The following is a 14,078-nucleotide window of genomic DNA, read 5'->3' as shown; positions in this document are numbered from 1 at the left end:
TAATTCAGATTTTCGACCACAGTTCATATATGAAGAAAAATTCCTGAGAACGTAAGTGCCATTAAGATAAAAGTCATTCATGATAAAATACTGGAAGAAAAATTACTCCCCCCCTCCCCTTTCCCAGTGCAGTGCAGAAAAAAATATGTGCAATAATTGGTGCTGAAATTGTTAGGAGTACATGACACAGAAATAATTTTTTTCCAAGAATTTTGCGAGAACAAAACACGAAAAATAGAACGAAAAATTCAAACAAAACAGAACTCTAAATAATAAAAAAATAATAGATAAGAATCTTATGTTTCTTTCTTGAATATTTAAATTTCTCAAGCTAGTCATATGCTAGCTGTAATCCAGCATAGAGATCTTGTCATGTGGCATTAGCCAGATATGGTCGTTCATGGCTTTATCCTTGGCCTGGACTGATGTTCACTATCGGCCTGGAAATTTTCTCGCCAGTCGCCAGACATGCGGATGATGAGTTGATAATGGACTCGATTTAGCGTTTTCAGGAATAGATTACGAAACCTGAAGGAAACAAAAATAATAATAAAAGAAAATAAATCAAATCATAGTCAAAAAGATTTTCAATAAGGGCTTTGAAAATAAAAATACATGTGATTTTCATAAAGATTTAAAGGAAAAAAAAATCATAATATAGAACGGAGCACCTCCCCCCCCCCCCCTTTCACCAATTTATTTCTGAAAAAAAATGTAGCATTTTACAATTTATTAGTTTACAAATAGAAATACTGAGTGTGTAAAATAATCGATTTCCCCAAGTCTATAATAGATCAAATATTCATAAAAGGAAAAAAAAATAAAAAATCATACCATATATCAATACATGATCTAAAAATAAAAAATAAACTGAAGACAGTGAAAACAAGTAAAAACAAAAGTCTGAGAATAAGATGTAAATCCATCATGATTCATAATGAACAGGAAATAATAGGTTGTGTGCTTTGTTATGCATCTAGTTCATTGTAATATAATACATTTTTAAAGTGAATAAAATGTTAAATTGGTCCATGACTAACAAATGAAGAAAATAATATTACCTACGTAATAAGTGAGTGCAAATGTGCACACTGAAAGCGATACGCGGGACTGTGCAGGGCAGATGAAGCAGACGCCAAATCCCCCCCGCGAAATTCAAGAGCGCGAAGGCGCTAAATCGATACAATTTTGCCTGCAACAGGCCTGTGCATCAAGCTGAATCGCTTTCATCCGCTAAGTTCTTCCCACGTAATTTCGGTGTTAAATTAAAGCTTAGAATTTCATCTTCATCATGAATCATGATGCATCAGTGTGCAAGTAATATAATTATTCATAAAACTCAAAATTTCTACAAAATCAGGCAAATTTGGTACTTACAAGTGATTTTCCAGGCCTCTCGATCGTCGTTCGTTGGTTCGCTGGAAGTGCCGATGAGTCAGAAGGTAAGTCCATACGTCACACAGCCATATGGTGTCTAAATCATTTTTCTGGCATTCGATATATACATGTATGAGTGGATTGAAGAACGCCATGCCATGGCTCTGGAGCTCAATTTCGCTTCGTCACGCTGCCGCCGCCGGTCGCAATTTTTGTACAGCGAACGGAGCTCGCGAAAAAGCGCCCTCTTGTGATGCGTGAGCGTGCCTAACTACGTGGTCGCCAAAATAATTCCCTCGGACAGCGACTGCGTGCAAAAGCATCGATATCGATAGCACATTGTCTACGCGGTAAATGGTCTTGGTTTGCGATCGGATCGCTCCAGTATCGATCAAAAAATATTGAGACTCTGCAATTTCATGCATATTCATGCGACGCTCCGAAACCAGAAATCAATTGACTTTGAGCACGTTGCGATAGACTACAAACTCCAACGAACATGATGCCATATCGACGCTAATTAGAAGATTTTGACGGAAAAGCAAGAAGTAATCAAAATTCGCTTACCTGTGCGGTATAGGTGAGAAAATAGATCTACCGAGAATACCTTTCATAATTCATATAAAATATATCTACGTCGATTTTGGTACGAAGTGATAGAGAATTGCACACTTGTTTTGGTGTGTGTGCGCTCATACAAAGTCAATGGGAGATGAAAGAAGTCACCGCCGCATGCTTACTATATTTTCATTCATAGATTGGCTCTCGGCAGTGTCTGGATGACGTCATGTAATCAGCAAAATGTACACGCCCGCTAGCGTTGAACGCTCCGCTATCCGTTCTATACAATTTGCCACTGTGGCTGACGAAATGAACGGCAGTGAATGGAGTGGTGACTTAAACCAGGATAATGCCCATTGTTCTCTGTTACTATTCCCTGTGTGACAAAGCATTGCAAAATACCCTCTTAGTTTAAAAAAAATAGAATTGAAAAAATATGGTGAACAAAAATTATTTACTTTCTACCAGAAGCTTGTTTTTTGCCCCCAAAAATATCGGGCACATAAAGTTGTGCGCGGCGATTTAAATCACGCTATAAACCCCAAAATAATTGCTTGATTGTTGAGAAAATAACTTGTATCAGCTGCGCAAATGCTGATTTTAATTATTACTATCAATAATTATAAAGACAGCGGTAAATAATAAATATTTTATTACCAAACGAACCTCTTTCAGCTCTAAACGTCGGACGTCTTTGCTCAGCGTCAACAGCAAGCATTTCCAATTCAATCAGGCGAAATGTCCGATATTTGGGAGAGTGCCATATTTGGAAGGGTGTCGAATGTCCCGCCGTGGGGAACCCCCGCGGCGGCCATTGCAGATTTTCTTGCGATAGATTGAACATGTGCGATCTCGGCAGCCATATTTCTGGCGAAAATCACTTCCCCTTACAAGATTTTTATTGGTCATCGATCTTTTGGAGTCCATAATTAGCGAAAGTCATAAGAATCTTTAGAAGTCGAAATCATGGATTTTATCCCTGGAATATTTTTTTTGAGCAGCAACCTGGATCTACTGTGTGTGCATTTCAATAGCAGATATGTTCATGTATCATGTTACAGTAATACTGCTTCTTTGCTTGAAATTGCCTACTCGTAATCATCGGATCTTACCAGAACTCTTTGAGTAATGAAATTGTATTAGCGACGCCAAACGTACATCAATTTTGGGGGTCCTTTTTTGACACCACACTCTGTTCAGTGTCAAGTTTCATGTCACTCACCCGTAGAAAATACATCTGTCTTTCATTTCATGATGTTTCTTGAATAAATAAGTCATCTTATTTTTATTCTAAAAAATGAAGTTTTACGAGTGCGTTATTTCAGTGAACGCATGTTATACTTCCTTGTTTGGAGCTTCATCTGCCTCTCCGCAGAAGCACTTCCGGGTTGTACAGCATCCATTTCCTGGGTCATTTTCGCGACAAGTTTTGAATTGCATGACGAGCAAGATGGCTTACAACGAAGGTAAAAATATTTCTGAAATTTTCTTTAAAAAATTCGATATTTTAGGATATATTTCTATCTATTTTATGCGTTGTTCTATAAGACAAAATTTAGTGGTATTTAAGGGTCGATTCAGTCGCATTTTACTCAAAAGTTAGGGGGTGTGCAATAAGTTTACTATCGTTTTTGAACTCGCTGAACTGCCAGCTTTCAAATGGTACCAAACTTTGAGCCAATGTGCTCACCTAAGTGTGGCTGAAGCTGGAGAAATAAGAACATGTCATATTTAGGAGTCTCTTGCCGCGAAGCGACCCAAAAGGGCGCCAGCTGCATACATTCTCGTGCAGTCCCATGTGCTAGTACCTGTTTTTATGTATTCTGTTGACGATTTTGGTTGGGGTTTATTAATAATAATTTGGGAGTGTCGCAAAAACGATTGCTTTATTTCATTAACGAGTTACAATAAAGGAATGTGAATTAATCAATGAACATAAAAAGTCATTTGTGAATCTGCAGTGGGAGAGAACTGTCTAAGCCCGGCTTAGTCTATGGTCGGGGATTGGGACCCAGCCCCCGGGGTTATTTAGGGGTTCATAAACAAGTATTTTAAAAAGGGCATGGATTAAGGGTGCAAGTGAAGAGGTGGGGGTGAAAATTATAAAAATCAACATTTTATTTGTAATATTTGTAAGATGTGTGTGTGCCTTTTTTGAGGGACGGATGCAATACAATGCAAATAAAGGCAGGAGTCTGGCTTCTACTGTACTTGGCCTTGGGGGAGGGGGCGTGGGCAGCAGAGAGTGCCCTTTTTTTCATTTTTGAAAATCCTGTTAAAGAATTTTTATAATTTTAGTTAGTGTTGCTTAAAAAAAAGTTAGGTTTTTCTTAGGCCCAATATAATTCTTTTGAAGGGAAAGGGCTTTTGGCCATTTCAGTGACATTTTATTATCTATGAAGGATACAAATAAAGGGGGGGGGGGGGTAATCAACATTTTTATTTTTAATCTTTATTCAGATGAGTGTGACTGTTTCAAAGGATATTGCAGTGCAAGTGAAAAAGTGCCAGGCTAGATCATGGCGGGGCCACTGCCTTCTGACTTTTTTCTTTCCATTTGATTTTTTTTTTCCTTTCAATCTTGCTGTTCAGTGAAAAATGGATGGTTTCTTCGATAAACTTATAGAGGCAAGCTTTTTACATTTCTTTTATTATACTTCAAATTTTGTTGACGGAAAAGGACTTCATATATTTTTGGTTATTGTGATTATCATTTGCTTCGTTATCTTTCCCTTCTATTGATTTGAATGATTTGTTATCTTTTATTCCTACAACTTTTTTCCACTTATTCATATTTATTTGTACTTTTGTTTTGGCCAACATATACTTTATTCATTTACCCCAGGACACAAGTAATACTTAGTTTCATACAGTTCCACAGCAAGATTTCACAATATCATATTATAAAACTAAAGCATAACGAGTGAAGACACTTTCCTCTGTTTTACTACAGGCACAAATACACTGGTCAGCAAATAAAGAGGAGGAACAATGGAGGACGCTTATTAAAGATGTCTAGACTGCAGGAAATAGGCATGCGTGGAGGATTCTTGGAACATACAGTTTATCAAGTTTTTCAACTCTAAAGAAGTCTTTCTGGTATGGAATCACTGAGATCAAGTTAAATAGATATGATAAGTCATGATGAGTACTTGATGTCATACAGATTACAGGGGGGGGGGGATGTTTCATAAAGCTGTTCGTAAAGTTACGCTCAACTTTACGCACGACTGGAACATGATCTTAGGTGCTAAGGGAGCTACATAGGGATAGTGTGGCACAAGAAAGGTCAGCCGTCGTGCGTAAAGTCTTGCGTAACCTTACAAACAGCTTTATGAAACACCCTCCAGGTATGCGCATTATATTCTTAAAACATAAACATGAACAAAGGCATACAAGTCTGAAGTCAAAATGGTTTATACGAGATCTACTCATATCCTATGGGTCCATAATAAGATGGATAATATTAAGTAACAACCAAGTGATCATTTTAAGCTTGTATACTTCATACAAGTTACACAAGCTTTAATGCAGTGGTATAGATATGAGATATCTTACATCTCATTTGCATAATATATTCAGATATGCATAATATTAATTGTCAGCAATCATGTGCATATCTAATAAGCAATGTACATGATCAACAAAGTGATTATAACTTACTGAATTTATACATCATAATCCAATCTATGTAACAAATCCTCTGAATATACATAAATGAACGTTTACTGGAAATGCATAAATGTGGTTGTTAATATGGCCAATCAAACAGTGACTCATTTGCTAATTTGCATAATTAACCTGAAGGTAATTATTATCAGGGAGAAATGCCACTTGGAGATTCACAAAATTTGCAAATTTCATTAAAGTAACCAGGAAAAAGATATACTATGTAGATATCTAATTGGTTTGAATTCCTCCAATAATCGAGTAGAAAAAATATTGAAATTCCCCTTATTAATTATACGCTAATTTGCATATACAAGAGAAATTCACAAAAAACTGTCTTCTTATCTGATAGAGAAATGCATAAGCTTCAAAATGAGTACAAACATGTATGACCTTTTATGAAAAAATAAAAATCATGTGGCATTGCTAATTGTATATTTGAGAGCATTTTGTGAAAGTTTCTTTGAATTTGGCTGATCAAGAGCCAGCAATTACGAATTTCAATTTTGAGTGTGGTGAAGTGTTTGCGATTCTGACTTGCCGATCGAGCAGTGTTGTTTTGACCATACGAGGAGCTGTGAGTGACGTGATGGGCGTCGAGATTAGTCTGGGTATTCAGACACATTGGGTTTCATTCGTTGTATATTTTTTTTTAATTACGATTTGAGCTCTGTTAGTTATGAAATTTTAATTGTTATTTAAAAAATTTGTGCGAAATAAGTATTAAGAGCAAAACTGTAAGTAAAATACAAGAATTTTGTTTGATAAGGGATTTTTTTATTTAAATGCATCTGAATGTCTGGAATATGGTATTGTTAATGGAAGTCGTATATTTAAATGGCATAGAAAGCCTTTTTTTAATTAATTTAATTTAGAAATCCATGTTTGAGATATGTTTCATGAATTTGATATCTGATTATGGACCTTTGTTATGGTGTTAATTATTATTTTGAAGAAATATTTCATGAAATAATGAGAAAAATTGACAATCGAAATCAATCTGTCATTTTTTTTTTTTCTAAAAATCCTAAAAATATTATTTCAATTTTCTTTCTTTGATTTCAAATTTTATTCAATAATTTGACAAATATTAATATTATTTAAATTGTTGTACTATTAGTTTTTTTTATGTTTCCTTAAATTCGAATTTATTTATTTCATAGACCTATCAGTAGGTCTACATCTTAGTAAGTTTTTTTTCATCCAATGACTTTCAGTATTTTTATAATTATAACTTAAAACTTGAATTATCTTTTCCTTCTCAGGTTCAGAGCCCTCTTCTTGTCTTCGGCTTAAATTACGAGTTACCTTGGGAACTGCAGCTGGTAGTGAAGACTTGCTGTTGACATGCAGAACGAGGATATAGATATACAACTTGAGGTTGTCCGTGATGGCGGTGGAACTCCACATCTGGCATCAACGTCATCGTCCGATTCATCATGGGTTCAAGGTATGCTATAGTTTTTTTCCCTTCTCGTTATGACTCCTTTCTCGCATTTTTTTATTGCATGTATGGTATTTTTTGTCTTGATTACTATAATTTTTCTCTCATTTCTTTTTCAAATGCAGGTCCTCGGTTGGCAACCCCAAGTCAACCTGACACTCCACATGATGAAGAATACCAGGGTGATCATGAAGCAGTCGATGACACGCAACATGGAGCAGTTGATGATAGAACTCAACATCATGCCTCGACATCATCCTCAGATCCATCATCCCTTCAAGGTATGTTATGTTTTCTTCTCATTATAACTCCTTTCTCATAAATGTTCAGCAGTATTATTTTCTCAAGCTCGATGTCCGTCTGTCTGTCCATCCGTTAACTTTTCCTTGTAAACGCTACAACTTCAGTTTAACTTAACCTAGGCTCATATAATTTGGTGTGTATGATACTAGCATGGATCCCGGAAGCCTTTTGATTTTGAGGTCAGAAGGTCAAGGTCACAGTGACATATTTTCAACTTACCCTTCTGCAGTCCTTGTAAACGCGACAACTTAAGTTTAACTTAACCTAGGCTCATCTAACTAGGTGTGTATGATACTAGCATGGATCCCAGGAATTCTTTTGATTTTTAAGTCAGAAGGTCAAAGGTGAAGTCCCTGCCTTCAACTTTTCTTGCTTGACCGATAACTCCATTTTTCGTGTTACAGGCAGGCTTATTATGTGCTCGCCTTAGCGACACTCTTGTTTGTCTTATTAAATTTATTTCCTTTTCTTTTCTGAATGTAGGTCCCCAGTTGTTAACCCCACACCAGCCTGACACTTCACAGGGAGATCATGAAGCAGTCGATGACATGCAACAGCAAGCAGGCACCAGTTCACAACAAGAGGATGTACCCAGTAAAAGTAAATTTGCTTAACATTTTCAAAACCACACTTGCAAAAGTGAATTCTCAATCATAGTACTTGAAATATATTTTTGCCACATGAGGTGCTTCTTATATATAAAAAATACAGCTTAAATCAATTTTACAAGAAAAAGAACTATGTTAATAAATATAAAACAAAATCACAAAAAAAAATCTTTAAACATGTGATGAAAGTTTTCCAATAATTTATTTTCATTTTTTATTCTTTCTCTCTTTTGATTTGTGCAGGCATCGGTCCATATTCCACATCAGCTGGCATTGACAAGACGACTCTTGAAGCGGATCCCCAACATGTACCTGTAGTTGGAAAGATAAAAAATGGAGTGATTATCGAACTTTACTTGTACATGACTATGACTCTTAAATTATCTCAAAGTGTATTAGCGCGAAATATTGTATTGTTATCAGGATGTAAGTTGTAACACAGTTAAATATCAAAATGTGTCAGCTTTGATATCTAAACTAGTAAAGGCATACAGGAAGGTGAAGAAGAATTCGAAAGGAGATAGACAGAGACGTGAAATGGATCAACTTCTGAACAATGAGTTTCTTCTTGTCAGATCAAGAGGAGCAAAGACCCCAGACACACCAAGAAAGCAAAGGCTGAGAGAGACTGTGTCTAATTTGAAAAAGCAGACCAAAGGTATGAAAAGGAAACTTGGCTTACAAGAAACTCGTATTGCGGATTTGGAGACATCTGTGGTGCAAAAAGATGCCCTTGAAGAAAGACTTCTTGAAGAAGTTTCCGAACGGCAGACTGCTGAACTTAAAGAGCTTGATGGGAGTCACCAGGCACTGCTGGAGGACCTGCAAGCTATCACCATGAAGTTTGACCCAATCAAGGATGAGCTCACCAAGTACAAAAAAAAGAATGACGATGCTAAGAAGCAACTTGAAGCGACAGAGGAAAAAATGATGAAAGTGAAGAGCAGAGGAAATCAGTCAGAACATTGGAACCCTAATAAGAAGCGTAAACGAAGAGAAGAGAGCTTGGGGAAATTTCAGGCTGAAGCGCGGAGAGCGCATGAAACTATAAATGATCTGAAAGAAGAAATTGAAACCACAAAAGCTCAACTACAACTCAGCAGAAAATCTCTTGAGGACCTGGAGACAAAATGTGAAAAACTAAAGACCCAAAAGAGAAAGCACTACAAAAGTTTGTGGACAATGAAAAGAAATCGTAGTAAACACGAGGAACAAGCTAACCAATTGGAAATGGACAATCTCCAAGAGAGAATCCATTTTCTTGAACAGAAAAATATGGAGTTGCAGCAGTTGATAAACCTCATGGAAGATGACAAGATCCAGACATTTGCAGATGGAAAATTCAACGACTCTGTATGTCTTACCATCATGGAGCTACTTGCATGCAATGTTTCCATCAGCAAAATTGACACGGTGATACGAACTGTTCTTAAAAATCTTGCCGGGAAAGAGGTGGATCGCCTCCCCTCAATGGAAACAAAATCCAGGATCCTATCAGAAGCACGGCACTTGGCTGATGTGGAAGTAGCCAGTGCTATGAAGGCTAGTCGTCCAGGAGATGCCATAGGTAACTGCATCCATGGTGACGGAACGATGAAATACCTGAAAAAAAACCGGAAGTTTCAGGTTACCTTACCTGATGGAACTTCAAGAACCATGGGCCTGTGTGAGATGGCAGGCAGGGACACCTCAGCTGTATTCGATTCGTTCACAGCCCAAGTGCAAGAACTGGCAGATAGTATATCTACAGAAGCAACAGAATCAACAAATATTACCAAAAAAATAATGACAACTATAAAGAGTACAATGACTGACCAAGGGCCCACCATGCCGCAATTTAGTGACAAACTCCGTGTATTGAAAGAGGAGCTCCTGCCGGAGGTTGTTCGAAACTGGGACTTGCTGGAGCAGGAAGAGAAGGCAACGTACCAGCAGTTCGCCACTTTATACTGCAAGATGCATCCTTTGATAGATTTTGACGAAGAGGTTGACAAGATACTCAAAGCATATGAAGACATAGCATCTAGTGGGAAAACCATGCACACACTTCTGACAGGAGAATCTGGGGTTCGGCGCCTTATCAGAACCGGGAGTAAGGCCTTCCACCATCAGGGATGCGACAAATCTGGAGTCGAGGACTCTTTCTCCTCCTACATTCGTCATGAGTTTGACTCGGACAATCTTTTGGTCGACTATGTAGGCAATAGGGCCAACATTTTGTTCGAGGGAGCTGCGGTAACGTTTTACCATCTCCAGCACTTTCGGAACTTTGTGTCCATTCTCCCCGAGCCAAACAACCTCCTTCGATCAGTGGCAGAAGATGCGGCAGACAGAGTTTATGAAGCAGAGTTGCGTGCTCTTGGGATTGTGCACAAGATCATCACTGAGCCCTTCTGGACTGCTGTGAAGACAGCAAGGAACATCCTTGAGCTGAATGATGTTTTGCATCATCTCCAACTTAAGTTAACAGCATGGAAGGATGGTGGTGCCGACATGTTGTCTGGTATGTCAGCGGTGACAGGCATTTCTCCAGTGAAGGACTCTGTCTACGATAAGCTCTTCAGTGACGAAGAGGATGCAGACAAACATGCCATCTGTGTCCAGGCCTTGGAGCTGATATGCTGTGCAATCCTGCAAATATTGGAACGACAGTGCAAGGATCACCTACCAGGGGGCAAGTACTGGAAGCCGTCCACATCTTTCGAACAGGCATTCTTCAAAGTACCATCAACGAATCTAATAGGAGAGAGAGATTTCGCCATCTTAGACATGCTTGTTAGGCAGAAGCCATCAGCGAGAGTGATTAGCCTTGAAGCCCTAATGATATGGACCAACAATAAGACGGCAGCATGGTTAGAGGATTTGGATGAAGAAAGACGGGCGGAGCTCATGACCGAAGCCAGGGCAAGAGCTCCAGCTGTACTAAAGAAGTACAAGGAAAGGATGGTCTCAATAAAAAGTGAGAAGTGGAGGCTTCTCCAAGAGAAGCAGAGAAATAAAGAAGAGAAGACTAGAAAGCAGGTGTCTGAAAGAGTGGCTCTTATCGACAGTGTCATCAGCCAAGGTGGTATTTGGAAGAAAAAGGAGAAAATTGAGGAGGAGCTTGAGAAGATGAAAGATGGAGATGAGGAAAGTGTTCGAAGAGCCATCTACATTCAGCTCTGCTTCCATCAAAGAGTGCTCCGGTTGAAGGGACAGCCTGAGCTTTTCCAACTTACTACGACTGTGGATGAGAAAAAGACATTTACTACCCAGGAAATGAAGGAGCATCTCTTCATGGTTGTCGAAGAAAATGACGTTCCTTCTTCAGATCCTAATCTGTTGGTGAGTCAACTAACAGACGACAATCAGTTTTCTTTGCATCAAAGAAATCCAAAGTCTCTTGCCTTGAAGGGAAAACTCTACAACAAAATGGAGTCAGACACGAAAAAACGGGAAATCAAAGCTTCAAAGGAGCTCTTGGAATCCTTCCTTCGAAATCCTGTTTCACTTGTAGGGAAAAGGATCAAACACAAGTGCTGGGATGAAGAACGCACAGAAGCCAAGTGGTTTGCTGGAGTAGTGAAGAGCATTGTTAGTGAGGATGTAAATCCTTTGAATACAGAATATGCTGTAGAGTATGATATACCAGATGATGAAGAAGAGGGTGAGGAAGCGCAAGATTGGGTGTTTGACCTACTGCAAGACCTAGAAAAGAATGACTTGATAATAATGTGATTTGTAATACAAAGTTTACAAGGTATGTGCAGTAAAGGTACATGTAAAAGACAGTACTGTACATGTAGTTGCAGCAAACAATTTCATTGGAAAGTCTTTTAAATCAAGGTTAATTGTCAAACTATTAGCATACATGTACATCTAGATCTAGTACATTCATGTAAACTTATCTTTGTAAAATAATGAAATCTGAGCTCAAAATAGATAATTCTGATGATCGCTTACACAAAAAAGTATATTTCGGACAGTATATTGATAATTCTTCGAAAAATACCCAATGTTTGATGGAATTCCTTGCTTATTTTGCTCATTTCTCAGCAATTACGCATTTTCTTCCAGAGCTATTTGGCACATATTTTTTATTCATACTTACAAACACTTTGGTGGTAACTTCATTGGATTCTGTTCGAACTCATTTTGAGATCGTTACCACAACTGGTATTTATCTTTGATCTTCTGATATTGATCCTTGTAATGTGAAACATTTTTATTCCACAGATCAAACATTAAAAGAATATAATCGGTAATTCCAGTAATGATGATATTGGTGAAGATAAATGATAATGAAAAAAGAGATTAATTAACTCAAATCATTTCTGTAACTCAGGACCTTTTGAATCATTACCATGCATGTACATTTACATTGCACTTGTATATATTCATCATAATTTACAAGTATTAATTGAATGGTTCATTGAAAACTCTCATTGCCTTGTTTATCGTATTGAAGGAAAAACTATTTTCAATGGCTGAGGCCCGTATTCTGAAGTCAGGTTTAACTTAGACCACGGTCTAACTCTGAGCTAAAATTATGGGGAGCCAAAAATTCAAAAATTATGTTTTTATTGTATATTTCTTATGTTTACTATTTTGTTTCCTTTTGCTTTCATAATGAAGAAAAATACTTCAGTTGTCATTCCCAGACAATTAAGAACAATTTGGGTGTCATATGAGTTAGTAAATGGAATGTGTACTGTTAGGGATTTGTGCCCCAATTGGCTCTCCATAGTTAAACCACAACTTTAAACCAGGTTTTAATTTAAACCTGAGTTCAGAATACAGGCCTTAATGTTTATCAGCATAGAGAAAAGCAGAAAGTATCAACTTTCTTAGAACATTGACATGGATTACTGTTTTTACATAATTATCATGACATTTTACTGATTATGAATGTTTTTATTCAGATTTCAAGTTCCAGTTATAACTTTCTGTTAAAACTTGTGTAAAGGCCTGGTCCCACTGGCCGACGGATGCAAAACTTATTCATAGCGGATACAGCGTACAAGCAAAATTTCGGGGTGGCTCCATCCGTTTTCATCTGCTCCAGACAATGGACAAAATGGGCGAACACTGAAATCACAGTGGGCGGATGCTCAATGGATATGAGCGTATGAAACATGTATGCAAAGAGTATACAACGGATACAGAACGTTTTCCAATGGATGGCAAGATTCTTTTCCGTTTTACATCCTCTCTGCATCCGTTAAGTGCAGTGGGACCAAGCCTTTAGGGTGAAAAAGCACTTCACGTTAGAAAAAAGGAAACAATATAATTGTGAGCATATGCAAATTAAATCTTCATTACATATCATATATCAAACACATCTTTTATTGATTCAGAGGTATGACCTTATAAGCATGAAGCTGAGAGTGATTTGAGAGAAGAGAATATTAGTATTGAGATGTGATAAATGTATTTGTTTTATTATTGTTTTATTACTTGTGCCTTCCATTGAGGCTAGGACTCACCAAGTAGTTCATTATAATTGGAGTAGACTGTATATTACAGCTGTACACTGTACAGTCTTTAATAATCACATATAAGACTTCAGTAATGTATGCAGGGGGTGGTTACAGGGGTTCAACCCCCCCCCCCTAAATTTTTTTACACCCAAACCCCTCCTAAGAATTCAAACTGCCCCCCCCCTAAAAAAATTTAAGACCTTTTTTTTCTGACCATTTTTTTTTGGGGGGAGGGGGGGGGGAAACGAGCTAAAATTGGTGGTGAGGACTTTTTTTGGTCAACATTTCATTCAGCTTGAAACCCCCCCCCCCCCTTTAAAAAATCCTGCGTACACTACTGTAAGACTTCATAACATGAAATGGCACATGTATTTACATATTTGTATGAGAGGATGTGATCTGTACAAAGGATTTCCATAGCAAGGTATCATAACAAGGTACTGTATTTGCCAGAATACCTTGTTATAATGGGAATGGACTGTACTTAATGCTAGATTATTTGTGTGGAATGAAGCAGTGATTGATGAGATGACTTTGTAAAGGAGAAAAGGGTTATTCAGAAGTACGGTAACTTTCTTGTTTTTCATTGGTAAATGACTGTAAAATAAAAAGAAATTATTTCTTATTATATATCGTTTTAGATTAATTGATTGATAA

General features: G+C 37.5%; 2 protein-coding genes across 2 annotated transcripts; both read left to right on the top strand.

Moving 5' to 3' along the window:
* The first annotated feature begins 4,891 nt into the window (after positions 1-4,891).
* LOC129270826 (uncharacterized) lies at positions 4,892-8,493 on the top strand. The gene is made up of 5 exons (XM_064106779.1): positions 4,892-5,037; positions 6,873-7,057; positions 7,177-7,332; positions 7,838-7,954; positions 8,206-8,493. Exons 2-5 carry the CDS (start codon positions 6,955-6,957, stop codon positions 8,397-8,399), a joined length of 570 nt encoding a protein of 189 aa, XP_063962849.1. The 5' UTR covers positions 4,892-5,037; positions 6,873-6,954; the 3' UTR covers positions 8,400-8,493.
* On the top strand, positions 8,411-13,271 carry LOC135155998 (uncharacterized). Its single transcript, XM_064106778.1, has one exon. The coding sequence runs from the start codon at positions 8,500-8,502 to the stop codon at positions 11,677-11,679; it is 3,180 nt and encodes a 1,059-aa protein (XP_063962848.1). The 5' UTR covers positions 8,411-8,499; the 3' UTR covers positions 11,680-13,271.
* The last annotated feature ends 807 nt before the right edge of the window (positions 13,272-14,078 follow it).

This window comes from Lytechinus pictus, chromosome 11 (assembly GCF_037042905.1).
Source record: "Lytechinus pictus isolate F3 Inbred chromosome 11, Lp3.0, whole genome shotgun sequence".
Lineage (NCBI taxonomy): Eukaryota > Metazoa > Echinodermata > Echinoidea > Temnopleuroida > Toxopneustidae > Lytechinus > Lytechinus pictus.
This window is presented reverse-complemented; position numbering and strand designations above follow the sequence as displayed.